Here is a 17492-nt window from a genome sequence, read left to right as displayed (position 1 = left end):
ATGGGGTAGGGGTAGGGGGCGGTATGCCCGCCGATACAGCTGGCGGTGGTGGGTGTAGGCCTCGCCAGAGATGGCTGGGCAACTGTGGTGTATAGGGGGAGCCATGCCTCTTAGGAAAAATACCGAAATGGGGGGTGGGTGGGGGGTTCAAATTCTTCTAACCAAGGGGTAATAAAAATTCGTAGTTAATTAAAATGCCATCTAATCACTCTTTTTTGTAATTGAACATTCGGTGTTAATGTTACACGTTCCTGGAAAATAAATATTTGAATACTTGTGTATATATAGTCATAAATTTCCCTGGGAAGATTTTTCTCCTCCCAGATTGTGCTTGTTCCCTTTCCTCACTAATTAATACAACTTCCGTTTTGAAGTGTTCAAAAAAAAACTTCGGTTTTGAAGAATAGGTTTGGGTGGCCAGGAGATTTGAATTTGACACTGTTGCCTATGGCTGCTGCATGTATGCTCTTCCAACCTGTTCACCTTCCCCACTCTCTTCTCATGTCCTTCTTCCTAATCTCTGGGTCTCTGAATTCAACCTATATGGCCTCTCGTCGTTCCTCATTCTTAGAGGAATATTCTACAAGTAATCTTTATTTCTCAAAAAAGAAGAATAAGAGAACAACTGTAATCTATATGTCGTCTCATCGGGCTGCATCAGCCGGGGAGGTCAGAGATGAGAGGTAGTGCACGTCATAAGTAGCCGCATCTGAAGAAACAGAAAGCGGCAGCATGGATGAGAGTGCTCTCCAGTAGGCAGTCGATTTGCCAATGAACGAGCTTCAGAATTACCGCAAACTCCATATGTAACCTTCAGGTTCAGGTAGATGCTGATTGTCACTTGGAGGCCCCTTGATATCTTGATCTGCAAAAGTTTAATCGAGAGTTAGGAGCTAGAATGCTTTGCCCTTTAATTTTTTCACTACACACCAATATTGATCTCTCATAGTTTGCCGCCGTTAAAATGAGATAGTAAAATTAGTTTTCTATTGCTTTAATGAAGGATCATGGAAGTGCACTATGGTGAACATAACGTCCATGCAGAAATGGTGTCCTAATTCCTAAATCATCAAGGCGCCATCGCCAGAAAATTGATTGCAACATCAGGCCGTTATTTCAGAAAGAGTTGTTTTATGGTTCACCCAACATAGGCTTGTGTTGAGAACTTGAGACTGAACGATATGATGATAAGAAAACATAGGGTACCAAAGGACTGGTGGGTTATAATTCGCTCGGCAGGCAGTCTGATGGAGATGCAGCAGGACAACATGACAAGCTTGAGATCTCAACACTTCAATCTCTTATTATATATTGTTTCTCTTATTATTATGATGGCTGCCATTCTACCGAATTTGTGGATATCATGTGTTGGCTTCCTTCTATGGTATTTCTAGCTAGTTGGATACTTGGTTTCTGCCGTGTTAAATAAATAACTCGACATTCTCAGTTCAGCTTCGTATAACCTAATATATGCTTATATGTTTACTGAATAAAATGGCTTCTGGTGTGTAATTTTTCTTTCTTTCAAAACAGAGTACTCTCATCAAGCCTAGTTCAAATAAATAAATAATGTGTAAAACAGATTTACAAAGCGCAAGCAAAACTACAAGTAACTTCCACTGTGTAAGAAAATAGGCACAAAGAGATCACAACATTAACAGGCATCACAAGGAGGTTCACTTCACTCTGCAGTTTGCTCATGAATTATATCACTCCACCTTATTTCCAAATACGAGACAAGTTCAATTCTTCCACATGCTTCAACGATAAGCGACAACTATGAGGAAGCATACATGAAGACCAAGATCGCCTTCGACGTCTCACATAACATTATTTATGTGTCAAACATTCCAATCATCCTCATATCAAAGGCACACACACGGTATGCCTACATTGGGTTCAATCTTCATCATGGAAGTGGACACTTCCGTGATGATAATTTTGGTAATGTCATGAAACACTTTTACGACAGCACAGGTATGACTATCTTGATTCTGTCATAAATTCGTCATGGATATACATGCATGACAGAAAACGTGACCTACTGTGACAAACACGTATCATCACCGAAATGTTTTTTATAGTGTACTATTACTCCACACATCGACCGCTATCCAGCATGCATCTAGTGTATTAAATTCATGGAAAAACGGAGTAATGCAATAAGAACGATGACATGATGCAGACAAGATCTATCTATGTAGAGATAGACCCCATCGTTTTATCCTTAGTAGCAACGATACATACGTGTCGGTTCCTCTTTGGTCACTGGGATCAAGCATCGTAAGATTGAACCCACTACAAAGCACCTCTTCCCATTGCAAGATAAATAGATCAAGTTGGCCAAACAAAACTCAAATATCGGAGAAGAAATACGAGGCTATAAGCAATCATGCATATAAGAGATTAAAGAAACTCAAATAACTTTTATGGATATAAAAAGATAGATCTGATCATAAACTCAAAGTTCATCTGATCCCAACAAACACACCGCAAAAAGAGTTACATCATATGGATCTCCAAGAGACCATTGTATTGAGAATCAAACGAGAGAGAGGAAGCCATGTAGCTACTAACTACGGACCCGAAAGTCTACAAAGAACTACTCACGCATCATCAGAGAGATACCAATGGAAGTGGTGAACCCCTCCGTGATGGTGTCTAGATTGGATCTGGTGGTTCTGGACTTTGCGGCGGCTGGAATTGATTTTCGTTGACTCCCCTACGGTTTCTGGAAAATTGGGGTATTTATAGAGCAAAGAGACGGTCCGGGGGCACCCCAGGTGGGCACAACCCACCTTGTGCTCCCCTCGGAGCACCCCCCCAGGCGCTGCCTTGGCCCATTGGGTGTCTCCTGGTCCAAAAAAATCTTTGTAAAGTTTCATTGCATTTGGACTCCGTTTGGTATTGATTTCCTGCGATGTAAAAAACATGCAGAAAACAGCAACTGGCACTTGATACTATATCAATAGGTTAGTACCAAAAAATGATATAAAATGACTATAAAATAATTATAAAACATTCAAGATTGATAATATAACATCATGGAACAATCAAAAATTATAGATACGTTGGAGACGTATCAGTGGGCCGGGGTGAAAATCTGTTCTGTCTTCGGGTAGGCCGGTGGCGGCAATGTTCGTGCACTTCTTGAAGGTGTCGCTGCGGCCCTCATTGCCCGTCGTGATGCTCCAGGGAAAACCATGATCCTCGGATCGGGTGGTGGCGGCACTCTGGTGTCGTACCATTCCTCAAGGCTCCGGTTTGGAGCTCATGGTTCATCGTATGCGGCATCATCTCTTCTTGGTGGCGTGTTCACATTTGAGAACCCTAACAGCTATTGTAGTGGCAGGGGTGGTGTTGCTGCTTACAGCGCCATTGTATCTGCCTTAGGTGTGTGTGTTGTGGTGGGGCATGAGTTTGTACCAAGATGTTGTTGGTCGTTGCTTTATATATAAAGCGGGGCAAAAGCTTTTTTTAATAATGGAGAAGAACACCGATATGTGGATGAGGCCACTACCGCTGCCGCACACGCTGGCGGCATCTATGCTTATGAAATGGTTAAGGAGATGGTTTATGCCAGCAAGAACGATCCCTCCTTTGAACAAAGGATCTTGCAGCCCGCTAGGTAATATTTCAACGTAAAAGCCATTAAGCTCGAGCAAGCACCGACAATGGAGAAGTCGGACTACGAGTATTTAAAGCACCGCTCCTCGCGCTCTTTAATTGATGTTAGTTGTTTAGGTCATTATGCAGCAAAATATGCAATATGATGTTCATTTATTTGTGTAACAGATGTTTATTACTTTGATTATGCAACAAGGTGTGCAATGATGTTTTTAGTATATGCAAATATGGTGTTGTTCTAAACAGAGCACATTGTTCTTATAGACATATCAAGTCACATCACACACGATCCACAAAACAAAACTGGAAACAACGTCACACACACTTTCATGAGTCTTGTGTGCCGGTAGAGCACACAATTCTCAGCATACAGTTGTATGCGCTGGGATGAGTTGTCGTACACCAGTTGCACTTATAGAACTATGTGTGGAACTTCGCACATAGTTGATCTTATCAAACCTGTGTGATGCTTGAAATAATCGTAAATAATTAATAGAAACATATTGTTTGCTAAAGAACACACACAATTTGGGAATACGACTCGTGTGCGTTAAGACAAGTTATCGCACACATGTTTTCCCCCAGACTGTGTGTCCTTTTTCTCACATGGTTTGTGCATCAAAATCGTGCCTGATGGATCGGTCTTCGCGCATGTTCCGTTTTCCAGCACATGATTTTCTTTTTCTGACATTTGCGATGTCTGCATTCGCACACTGTTCAGTTTAAGACGTGCGGTAGATGTGTCTTCTTAGCACCATTCTGCACTAGTGCTACATCTGTGTCCTTCACAATTGACTCAATATATAGTGCGCCCATGCATTCAGAGGTTCCATCAATCACAAGAAAATTTGAAAGTCAAAGATTCTACTAAATGTTAAAATCTTCATGTGATATCTTTGTAGAGGAGTTGCGCTAACCAATGACAACCTCATCTGTCGCAATTGGTAAGGAAGTAAGAAGTGTAGTTTTTGTACATACGATGAGACAATCAAATACCTCCTTTTCTAATGCAAGTTTGCACATTCTACGTGGTCAGTCGTCCAAATAGCATTCAATTTATATCTGCCCACAAGTGTTGGCAATACTTGTGGTTACTGGTTGTACGGTATTCCAAATAGATTCGGAACGCTAATAGGGTAAGAGCGTATGCCTTATTATGGTTGCTTTGGCTATGTAGAACGGTTTGTTTTTAATGACAAAACTCTTCTCCTTTGCAAGTTATTTTCTAATGTACGCGGTTCATATGTGGTCTATATCACACCAAACGGAGTACCAACCGTCCAGGCTATCATAATTGTGATTTTATTGTACAATTCCACGATTTTATGATTCAAACTAACTTATTGATTCTACTATATTTTGATTAGTATATTCTACATTTTCACGAGTCTGATAGTTAAGATTTTGTGATTTGCGATCCTCCATTGAAGCTTCGATCCGTTTTGAAATCGCGATTCTGACAACCTCACCAACTGCTATTGAAAGCGGTGTGTATGTGGTTGGAGCAGGTGGCCTGGAAGGTTTTTACCCAACATTAATCTCCTAATTGGTCCATCAGCTCCTTCGATATAGACATAGTGTCAGTCCTATGACTCAATTGTTGTCTATACGTGTATTTATTTTGTAAGACTTTAGGTGTCTGTTGTGTGCGTCTTATAAGTTATTCAAAGGCTGGGTATGGACGCGGATTTGGTGAACATGGGTGCGCGCGCACCCTTTATGAATAGCCAATTCAAAAAAATGCTAGCAAAAATCAAAAAAATCTGAATTTATTTTTTAATATACATAATCAACTGGTATACTCGCATATGAAGTTTCACGAAGAAATCACATCCGTGATAATCTTGGCAAAAATGACAAAATCAAAGATAATCGAAGCTATATTAAAAAACACTGTTTAATGAATAGTATGGTCGCATTTGTATTTTCTTCACTAAGAATACCATAGATGTAAATACATCATGAAACTTCACACGTGAGTAGAATGATCGTCTAAGGTTCATACGGCAAAATTTCAGATTTTTTTAAAGTTTTCTAGTATTTTTTATGAATTTACTATTCATGTGGGTGCGCGCGCACCCATGTTCACCTTTGTATTTTCCGCTGGGTATCCACTATATTCCGAGTTACTAAAAACATTCTCTATCTAAAAAATGTATCTGTGTCCTGCAATAATTGAGTCGGAATGTGATGCCCTTGGACCCGGCACCTTCGTCGCCGCGTCCACAACGATCAGCTGGGGGATGCACGCCGAATGGGACCTACGGCGACTTCCAGTTCGTCGGCACTTTCTCGCAAATCAATCAACCACGAAGCAACCTGGAAGGCTCCTACCGAGTAAAAATGCAGACTTTTCCTCCGGTTGTTGGTCAGGCTCAGGCATCGCATCTTCAGTTATCCTCCTACCGATCATATCGGGATTCATCCGAAGACTGCCAGTCATACGGCCGTCGGCTGCAGCAATTTCTCTCCCAACGCACGTTCAAAATTGGCGTGGGGTGCTCCGCGCGCGCGAGACTCTGCATGCGACCGCGACAGCAGCCTCAACTGGGCTGCCTTCGGTTCTTGGAATCTGGTGTGGAAGGAACAACAGGATTTTCAGTTGTGCATGTATACACGGCGCAATCGGCGATCAATAAACTTTTGGCATTGATAGGGAAAGGCTACTAGCTAGTATTACTATGCATGCATTCATACCCCCAACCTACTACTGTTTGCATATTCTTGTAGTTTTCTATTCCCATACTCCTCGAAATAGGCTTTCGTCCAGGTTTATAAATAAACGCACCATCACGTCCATACAACAAGTTTAAGTGCAACGAAATAAAATAGTCTGCTGGGACATCAGCACAAATACACCCAAGAAAAACATAAGAGAAGTAAAGAAAAAGGACCACCAAGTGGCCACAGACTCAAGGGGCCTGCTGCGAGGGCAGTCAGCAAGTGTCAGCATGCATCGCCTCCATCATAAGCCCGAGATGCTCACGGTTGCGCTGCATATGCAACAGGTGCCATTGGTGTATATCAATGTATATGTTTCTATGTTTCTTATGCCATATATTGTGCGTAACTAAGTTCTCTCATAGAGAACTGGTCAGGACTCAGGAGTCCTGGCACTTTTCTCAAGCAAAGGAAATCGAAAATAAACAGGAATGAGATGAGGGAATGCACTAATGGAATTGGTAAAAATGCTACTGCCAACCATTAAAAAAAATGACACTCGGCCACCTTGTACAATTCACACATAGACATAGCCCACTGAACACTTCATAACTTCAAATAAAAGTTGAGCCTTTGAAACTTTAACTAGAGAAAATATTTGAATTTGATCAGATTTAAAATTTGAGCTGGCCATCTAAACTATCATAAATAAAAAATATAAACTTTAGATTGGACAAATTCAACAAACAAATTTCAGGAGAAAAAGAATCCAGACAAATTTCAGGAGAAAAAGAATCCACAGTTAGGGTTTCTCTCGATGTATCTACAATGATATGACATCAACATGTTTTCACACATGCCGACATATAAAATTGTTAACTGAAATGAGAATTGATAGAGGCAAAACGAGAGTGAAAATTGTTTTTTCCTAGTCTAAATGATCCATTCATGCGACTGAATGATTGTTTTTTAATCTCCATATGTTATACAAAAAACATTTACTGTTCGTCACATGTTGTACTATATTAAAACTTTGATTGTCCTACATATGCATATATTATAACTTTCGTTGTCACATGTTGCACACAATCATAGTGGTGTCACTACATCATTACTTTTTTTGAGGTGTGGCTAGCTCTTAGTCGACTGATATTTAACCAAGTCTAACTCAAATGACATAACATGCAAGGAAAAAAGCTAAAAAGAAAAATTTGCATGAATCTCAATGTGAGATCTAAAGGATATAGCATCAACCGAGACTTCGTTAAGTCTTTGTCGACTTAGATTTAAGTAAGACTGTTTCTTTTTGTTCTAATTGTTATACCTGGACTGTCATTGGCGTGCTGGACCTGGACCTGTACTCTCGACGACACAGGGTCAAGATCGCACGCGGCGTGGGACAATGGATGTCTGTCTCCAGTCGGCAACAGCGGCGCGAGGAAGAATAGTATGACCGCGTCATCTATATAAACTAAGCCCATGTAGCGTCTCCCAGTACTAATCAACCGACAATCGGCAATGGGATTACTCCAGTCGTCTTCCTCCAGCTCGCGCGTAGCCTGGGTGCTGCTGCTGCTGCTGCTTTGCTTCTGCGAGCTTCCATTCAGAGCACACGGAGGAGGTTCTCGCAAGGTAATTTACATGCTTAATCGATTGGTTAACGGTGGAGCTAGCTTAGCTAACTAACACTTCCGCGTGCGTGCGTGCGTCTCTAGCTCTATATAGCTTACTTAGGTCATGTGAAGCATGATGATCCCAGCGATGTCGTCGCATCGCACCATGATCTGCTCACCTCTCTCCTCGAAAGGTACACACACGTACATGTAGTTTCAGCAACGAAATGAAAGCCTTTGCTTAACTTTGGTATGCAATTATAAACATTAATATATTTTAGCAAGGAAGAATCTTTGGCCTCCGTGGTGTACAACTATAAGCATGGCTTCTCGGGGTTCGCCGCCATGCTCACCACAGAGCAAGCGAAAGAACTTGCAGGTTGGTGGGCAGTCGTTGTCTAACTAACCTGTCAATTTGGTTGCATAATTGCATGTGTTGAATGTTGAATAATTATCATGTGATGTGATGTGTGTAGAGTTTCCGGAAGTAATCAGTGTCCAACCGAGTAAAAGGCACACGCCAACCACCACACGGAGCTGGGACTTTCTTGGGCTCAACCACCAGATGACGGGCAGTGATATGCTCCACGGAAGCAGCTCTGGAGGAGAGGACGTGATCATCGGGGTGATCGACACCGGTTAGCATTTAAATTGATTAATCAGCACTGCACGCATGACTTCGTAACCCTGTAGTTTTTTTTTCATTATGAAAAATATTTCACGTCATGGCATCATATCAAATAATTAGGGATCTGGCCGGAGTCGAGAAGCTTCAACGACGCAGGCTACGGGCCGGTGCCATCAAGGTGGAAAGGGAAGTGCCAGGTCGGACACGACTGGGGCAGCACAAACTGCAGCCGTAAGATCATCGGTGCACGGTTCTATAGCGCGGGAGTACCTGACCAGTTCCTCGAGACGGACTCGCTCTCGCCCCGGGACCATAACGGTCACGGCACACATTGTGCGTCCACTGCCGCCGGCTCGGCCGTGGAGGCGGCCAGCTTCCACGGCCTAGCCAAGGGGGTCGCTCGGGGAGGCGCAACGCGTGCTCGCATCGCGGTGTACAAGTCCTTCTGGGGCCTTGGCTTCGGGAACACAGCGACCGTGCTGGCAGCCATCGACGACGCGATCCATGACGGAGTGGACGTGTTGTCGATGTCCTTCGGTGTCGACGAGAACTCGTTCGGCGTCCTGCACGCGGTCCAGAAAGGGATCACCGTCGTGTATGCGGGGGGTAACGAGGGGCCAAGGCCACAGACAGTTAGGAACGGTGCGCCGTGGGCTATCACCGTTGCGGCTAGCAAGATTGATCGGTCATTTCCGACGATGATCACGCTGGGAAGCAAACAACAGATAGTGGTACGTTTTTATTCACACGCAACTGAGGGCCTACTTGACGTAGGGGTCTTATTTATGCTTTCTGGTATTTAGCTCAAGAATATGAAGTGAACAAATTTTGCTTTTTCCTTGCAGGGACAGTCTCTCTATTACCGAGGGAAGAATTCGTCAAAGAGCAGCAGTGGTTTCAAAGGTCTTGTGGTTCCAGTGAGGTAAGTGAATCAAAGATATTTGTTTGTTTCCGAACCTTTCTTTTGCGTGGTTAGATTTTGTAAGCATTATTATTCTTTCCCCATCGCTACCCTAATAAAAACATGCTTACGGTAGACTTTTCATACCATTTCGCGAGTTCTTCTTTTAGTACCATTTTCGTGGGTATTTCCAAATCCGACAGACTATTTGCACTCAATATTCTCTCCTGTCGCTATCCTATAAAGCAAAACACAATTTTCTTCTTACATCATTTTTGTGGCCCATTCAATATTTTTTCCCTTTCAAAAAGTAGGATATCCCCCTTACCTCTGCATCAATTGATGCTCACAGCCATAGCAATTCGATCTAAACAAGACTATACTTGACATAATTTTACCTTCTGTATTTTAGTTGTGACATGGAAATTCTCAATGGCACGGACGTGAAAGGGCAGATCCTGTTCTGCACCATGCAGCCAGGGGATCAAGATGTGTTCCAGCAGTCATCACAGTACGTCCGGGATGGTGGGGGATCTGGTGTCATCTTTGCCCAGTATACCACGGACCTAAGCTTCACAGCACTAGATGTCTGCAAGGGCATAGCCTGCGTTCTCGTGGACCTCGACATCGGAAAGAAGATCGCCAGCTACATGGACGACGCAAGGTATGCACAAAAAGTTCCATTTTTGTGCAATGAGAGTCTGAGTTCAGGCAAGGTGGCATGCAAGTGCCGTTCTGATCGTTGGAGAGAACTTTCTTGTTTTATTTTCTGAGCAGCTCTCCAATGGTGAAGATCGAACCGGCGCGAACCATCACGGGGAAGGAAACACTGGCACCAAAAGTGGCCATGTTCTCCTCGAGGGGTCCGTCGCCTGATTATCCCGCCATTATCAAGGTACGTGTCAGCCGCTAAGCTAAAATGTACTGTACTTAACATGCTCCGTGGCAACACAGGTCATCTCAGTGCCTTGATACATCTTTTAACAGCCTGACATAGCGGCACCTGGAGTCAACATCTTGGCGGCAAAGGAAAATTCGTATGCAATTTTGTCGGGGACGTCGATGGCAGCCCCACATGTAGCAGGCGTTGTTGCCCTGCTGAAAGCTCTTCACCCAAACTGGTCATCTGCTGCAATCAAATCAGCCATTGTCACTACCGGTAATGATTAAGCACGCAGTTAGCACATGCCCAACAGTAACTTTGTACGTGGAGGCAGGCATATTCATCTGTTTGTTGCTTTTGCATGGTAATGAAGCCCATACAACCGATGAGCACGGAATGCCGATACTGGCGGAAGGGCTGCCTCGGAAGATTGCCGACCCGTTCGACTACGGAGGCGGCAACATCAACCCTTGTGGGGCAGCTGATCCGGGCCTGGTTTACGACATTGATTCACAAGATTACGATAAATACTTCCGCTGCACCATTGTCAAGAAGGCCTCCGTGCACTGCAACACGACGGGAATGCTACCGGCATACCACCTGAACTTGCCGTCCATCTCGGTTCCCAACCTAAGGAGTCCGGTCACCGTGTCAAGGACGGTGACAAACGTTGGGGATGTCGATTCCATGTACCATGTAGAAATCCAGAGCCCTGTCGGAGTAAGGATGGAGGTTGATCCACCTGTACTAGTGTTTGATGCGAAGAACAAGGTTCGCATGTTTCGAGTGAAATTGTCCCCTGTGTGGAAGCTACAAGGGGATTACACTTTTGGCAGCCTTACATGGGGTAATGATCAGAAGGTGGTGAGGATTCCAGTTGCGGCCCGGATTACAATTCAGGATTTCTATGCAGATGTTGCATAGTTAACCGGGTGAAACATGCAAAAATAAGATAATATTACATGATTGCATGATTATTCACTTTCACATGCACATGCTTATTATTATGTGTCACCGTGTTGACGAGAGATGCTATTAGTGAACTTATGAACCGGACTCAACTTTCTCGACAAGAAAACCTCTAAACTCTCATTTACTTGCTTATATTTTCGGTTATGCAAAAATACAGGACCGCTTCATATACCATCATCTACTCATTACTTATTGCAACTAGCAGAGCTAGTGTTATTAACAATCACACAAGAACTGCAAACAAAAGTAGGATCTTGATTTTAATTTTGTGAGGAGGAGAGACTAGGCGATACCTCTACCTCTACGAATTAATGACCTTGATTCTTCATTGAGGGGAGAACTTGCTGCTTCTGCAAAATGACTTACGCACGAGGGTGCAACAACTAGCTGGCTATTATAGGGATTGGAGCAAGTAATATGCGGTCGTGTAGTCCACGAGCAAAAACAATAACAAAACCATTTCAAACGACCAACGGGTGCTGGTGGGAGGGAAGGTCGATGATGGTTTTGAACAACCAACGAATGATAACACCACACAACTGCTATTTGCGGCGTGACAGGGCCCACCACCAACACACAGAAGGCCCACACGACAAATGTCACACGCAAGCAGGGACAAACTCATGGCCCACCACCAACAACATAGACATGATATTGTAGCTATTAAGAAACAGTATAATGGATGAAGCTTTATATTCATGACACAATAATTTCAAACACTAATACTTAGTAGATATATTGGTACAATATTATTTCTGATAGATATTTCTACAATTTTCTATTAAAATGGATGAGCGTGGCAACGCGGGCCTTCATGCTCTAGTATACTATAGGAAGGCCCACCCACGGCCTCACCCCCCCCCCTCCATGTGTCGCCCGATGAGTGGAGCTGGTTGGGCCAGGACCTAGGAAAGGGAAATAAACCTACACCCTTATATTGTACTTGTTCATATCAAAATAGTATAAAGTATCTTGTATTATGCAACGAAGGAGATAAATATAAGATAAAATGTAGATACTTAACACGTTCACACGCCCTAAAATAATGCCCTACTGCCTAGGTTGATGGCTGAGTCTTGAAGCCAAGACCTTGTTTCTCATACCGTATTGAATTGAACTGTGTGCACCAACATCCTGTCCAATCAGGATCTGAACCGATGAAAAAAGAGACGGGCAATATATTTCAATGCTCCAGCCGTCTTTCTCCCTTCGTTCTGATGAATGAGGCGTATTTTGTTTCGTTGAAACAAGACTTTGACCAACAATTACTCTTTAAATATTTTATGTATGTGATACAAAATCACTACCATAACAAAGTACTTCTAAATACGAATCTAGTGGCACAAATTTCAAGTCATATAACCTTGTATTTGTGGAGTAATTATTGCTCAAATGCATGTCTTAACGAAACAAAATACGCCTGACTTTTATAGGAATGAAAATACTGTAACTTCTTTCAAGCATGTATACACCACGTGTGGTAAGTGTACCAATCATAGAAATGACTGTTAAGTACACACAATAACGAAACGGGGAATAATGGAATATCACGTACGGTACTGTGCCGACCTGTATGTTGTTGCGCTGGCAATGATGCATGCTAGGGCGAGTTGCGTCGGCGGCAAGGCATTGCCCGGTGGCGTGGCTGCAGCCGGCGGTTGGAGGCACCGCACGGAGAGTCTGCTACGCCACGAAAGCATCATGTGCCCGGAGATAGCGTGATCATGGAAAGGTACAAGCACGTCGCCACGCTCACAGGGGCCACACCCACTCACCACCCATATATGCCAATAATTAATATTCGATCACCATGCACACATGCTTTTTTTAGTTGATATAATTATGGAGAATCATATATGCCATCACTAAACCGTTCGATGGATCATCACCATGCACACCCTGGCCCTCCACCTTTTGGTCCCGAATATATCCCTGACACGACAGATTATTGAAGAATCTACATATTAAGCCGAAAAAAAGAGAAGAAACTACATATTTCCTCAATGTGTGTGCTATTAAAAAAAACGCCACGTCAGTTGATTCTTGAAGAAGGCGGCGTGAAGCAGTTGGCCATGATGTCTACGACGAGGCCGAGCCAGGAGTGTGCCACAGATAGGGCGAAGCTCGTGTCCCAGAGGGTTGACGGGGCGAGTGAGGTGGGGGGGAGGACGGTGACTGCCTCTCAGATCGAGCTCAAAAAAAGGACGCCGCAGCCGGCCACGGTGTTGCCTGGGAGGGCTCGTCGGTACATTGCCGGTGGCGGGGACAACACGGCTTGGTGCGATGTCGATGATTGCAGAGAAGTAGGGGGGTAAGGAGGAGGGGCAACGCGAAAAGGGTCAGGAGCGGGAGATGAACAATAAATCGCAGCCGTTAGATTTCAATCTAAATTCAGGCTGATTCGCTTGAAACTAATAAAAACTAAAATAAAATTCCGTACGATTCCCTTTGAAAGTCTTTGAGCGACTTTTCCGGTCAGAAATGTCGACCGATCGCTATCCCCACATAACGGTTTCATGGCCTACAGCTACAAGGACCACTACGTGCTTCCAGGAAGCTGCAAAAGCTTCCGTTCAAAAAGGAAAAAAAAGTTGCAAGGCCTGCAATGCACGCGGAGTTGCGACCTGTCTACATAACCACGCCACTAGCGCCCAGCCAGTACGTCAACAAGTGAAGTGCAGCTGGCGAGCTGAGCAGTGAATGGCGACGCACCATCTTGCCCTCCTCCTGCTCGCCGCGCTGCTCCCGGCGGCGGCGATCGGCGCCGACCCGGACGCCGTGCAGGACTTCTGCGTGCCGGACCCCGGCCGCGGCCGGCCCGTGGAGCTCAACCTCATCCGCTCCTACCCGTGCAGGAGCCCCGCCAACCTCACCGCGGGCGACTTCGCCTTCTCGGGCGTGCGGGTCGCGGGCAACTTCTCGGCCGAAACGGGGTTCGCGGGGGTGTCCGTCACGCCGGCGCAGTTCCCGGGCCTGCACACCCTCGGCATGTCCTTCGCGCGCGCCGACCTCTCGGCCGCCGGCGGCGTCAACCCGCCGCACTACCACCCGCGCGCCACCGAGACGGCGCTCGTCCTCGCCGGCCGCGTCTACGCCGGGTTCGTCGACACGGGGGGCCGCCTCTTCGCCAAGGTCCTCGTGGAGGGGGAGGTCATGGTGTTCCCCCGCGGCATGGTGCACTTCCAGCTCAACGTCGGCGACCAGCCCGCCACCGTCTACGGCACCTTCAACAGCGAGAACCCAGGGATCGTGCGCATCCCGGCCACCGTGTTCGGGTCCGGGATCAGGGACGCCGTCCTCGAGAGGGCTTTTGGGCTCACCGTGGAAGAGCTCCGGCGGATCGAGAAGCGGTTCGGCGTGCCCAAGAAGGCCGAGCTGGAGGACTAGTTTACTACTAGTACTTCCCTCCTTGCTGGTCGGCCATGGCGGCCGGCCGTGGCCGCATGTGCATGATTAGTTGACAGGTGTAGTAGACTTGTTGGTTGGGAGTATGGGCAATACTTATTTCTTTTCCATTTGATTAATATATACTTGTGGATTTATACTTATAGTGGTGGTCGGCAAGGCTCATCCGTCGGTGTAATGATGTGAGAAGTGTATAAGGCATAGTATAAATTAGTAGACAAATCTTGAGGCGAGTATATGACACCAAACAAATTAATGTTCATGTCACTCTAGCTAACACTCACTTCATCCATGTCTTCCTTTGAGAGAATGGAGGGATTGGAGGCCGAGAAGAGCTTCAATTCTGGATGTTCTGCACTATGCGGTGGCGGTGAGACTGACGCCCCGGCGGTGGAGGATATCCGCTGGATGATCTTGGTTCGTGTTTACATGGACAAAGGTTTCAACACCTATTGGTTTTTTCGCAATATGCGGACTGCTTGGGATCTAGCAAGAACAAAGTGTAGACTTTGGTTGACTTGCGCGATGATTGGCAAGCCATTGAAAATAAATGGATCTTAAAGAAGAAGACTGACGCTGACGGTAACGTTACTGCCTACAAAGCTCGACTTGTTGCGAAAGGTTTTCGACAAGTTTAAGAAGTTGACTACGATGAGACCTTTCACCCGTAGCGATGCTTAAGTCCGTCCGAATCATGTTAGCAATTGCCGCATTTTATGATTATGAAATTTGACAAATGAATGTAAAAACTGCATTCCTGAATGGATTTCTAGGAGAAGAGTAGTATATGATGCAACCTGAATGTTTTATTGTGCAAGTTCCAGCGATCCATTTATGAACTGGTGCAAGCCTATCGGAGTTGGAATAAATGTTTTGATAGTGTGATTAAAACATATGGTTTTATACAGACTTTTAGAGAAGCCTGTATTTATAAGAAAGTGAGTGGAAGCTCTGTAGCATTTCTAATATTATATGTGGATGACATATTGTTGATTGGAAATGATATAGAATTTCTGGATAGCATAAAAGGATACTTGAATAAGAGTTTTTCAATTGAAGACCTCGGTGAAGCTGCTTATATATTGGGCATCAAGATCTATAGAGATTGATCAAGACGCTTAATTGGACTTTCACAAAACACATACCTTGATAAAGTTTTGAAGAAGTTCAAAATGGATCAAGCTAAGAAAGGGTTCTTGCATGTGTTACAAGGTGTGAAGTTGAGTAAGACTCAATGCCCGGCCACTGCAGAAGATAGAGAGAAAATGAAAAGTGTTCCCTATGCTTCAGCCATAGGCTCTATCATGTATGCAATGCTGTGTACCAGACCTGATGTGTGCCTTGCTATTAGTTTAGCAGGGAGGTACCAAAGTAATCCAGGAGTGGATCACTGGACAGCGGTCAAGAACATCCTGAAATATCTGAAAAGGACTAAGTATATATTTCTCGTTTATGGAGGTGACAAAGAGCTAAATGGTTACGTCGATGCAAGCTTTGACACTGATCCGGGCGATTCTAAATCGCAAATTGGATACGTATTATATTGAACGGTGGAGCTGTCAGTTGAAGCAGTTCTAAACAAAGCGTAGTGGCGGGATCTACGTGTGAAGCGGAGTACATAACTGCTTCGAAAGCAGCAAATGAAGGAGTCTGGATGAAGGAGTTCATATCCGATCTAGGTGTCATACCTAGTGCATCGGGTCCAATGAAAAATCTTTTATGACAATACTAGTGCAATTGCCTTGGCAAAGGAATCCAGATTTCACAAGAGAACCAAACACATCAAGAGACGCTTCAATTCCATCCGCGATCAAGTCCAGATGGGAGACATAGAGATTTGCAAGATACATACGGATCTGAATATTGCAGACCCATTGACTAAGCCTCTCTCACGAGCAAAATATGATCAGCACCAAGGCTCCATGGGTGTTAGAATCATTACTGTGTAATCTAGATTATTGACTCTAGTGCAAGTGGGAGACTGAAGGAAATATGCCCTAGAGGCAATAATAAAGTTATTATTTATTTCCTTATTTCATAATAAATGTTTATTATTCATGCTAGAATTGTATTAACCAGAAACATGATACATGTGTGAATACATAGACACACAGAGTGTCACTAGTATGCCTCTACTTGACTAGCTCGTTAATCAAAGATTGTTATGTTTCCTAACCATAGACATGAGTTCTCATTGGATAAATGGGATCACGTCATTAGGAGAATGATGTGATTGACTTGACCCATTCCGTTAGCTTAGCATTTGATCGTTTTAGTTTACTGCTATTGCTTTCTTCATGACTTATACATGTTCCTATGACTATGAGATTATGCAACTCCCAATTACCGGAGGAACACTTTGTGTGCTACCAAACGTCACAACGTAACTGGATGATTACAAATGTGTTGTACAGGTGTCTTCGATGGTACTTATTGAGTTGGCATAAATCGAGATTAGGATTTGTCACTCCGATTGTCGGAGAGGTATCTCTAGGCCCTCTCGGTAATGCACATCACTATAAGCCTTGCAAGCAATGCAACTAATGAGTTAGTTGCGGGATAATGCATTACGAAAACGAGTAAGCATATTGGCCGATAACGAGATTGAACTAGGTATTAAGATACCGACGATCGAATCTCGGGCAAGTAACATATCGATGACAAAGGGAACACCGTATGTTGTTATGCGATTTGACCGATAAAGATCTTCATAGAATATGTAGGAGCCAATATGAACATCTAGGTTTCGCTATTGGTTATTGACCGGAGACGTGTCTCGGTCATGTCTACATAGTTCTCGAA

General features: G+C 44.3%; 2 protein-coding genes across 2 annotated transcripts; both read left to right on the top strand.

Annotated features, from left to right (window-relative positions):
- The first annotated feature begins 7688 nt into the window (after positions 1-7688).
- LOC123131698 (subtilisin-like protease SBT3.8) lies at positions 7689-11300 on the top strand. The gene is made up of 10 exons (XM_044551375.1): positions 7689-7920; positions 8004-8095; positions 8183-8280; positions 8378-8539; positions 8650-9260; positions 9375-9451; positions 9843-10094; positions 10208-10325; positions 10418-10589; positions 10687-11300. Exons 1-10 carry the CDS (start codon positions 7807-7809, stop codon positions 11235-11237), a joined length of 2247 nt encoding a protein of 748 aa, XP_044407310.1. The 5' UTR covers positions 7689-7806; the 3' UTR covers positions 11238-11300.
- Positions 11301-13912: 2612 nt separating this feature from the next.
- Positions 13913-14912, top strand: LOC123130017 (germin-like protein 2-4). The gene has a single exon (XM_044549971.1). It carries the CDS (start codon positions 13986-13988, stop codon positions 14670-14672), a length of 687 nt encoding a protein of 228 aa, XP_044405906.1. The 5' UTR covers positions 13913-13985; the 3' UTR covers positions 14673-14912.
- The last annotated feature ends 2580 nt before the right edge of the window (positions 14913-17492 follow it).

The sequence above is a fragment of the Triticum aestivum genome, chromosome 6A (genome assembly GCF_018294505.1).
Source record: "Triticum aestivum cultivar Chinese Spring chromosome 6A, IWGSC CS RefSeq v2.1, whole genome shotgun sequence".
NCBI classification, from domain to species: Eukaryota; Viridiplantae; Streptophyta; class Magnoliopsida; order Poales; family Poaceae; genus Triticum; species Triticum aestivum.
Note: the sequence above shows the minus strand (reverse complement) of the source record. Positions and strands in the feature narration are given on the sequence as shown.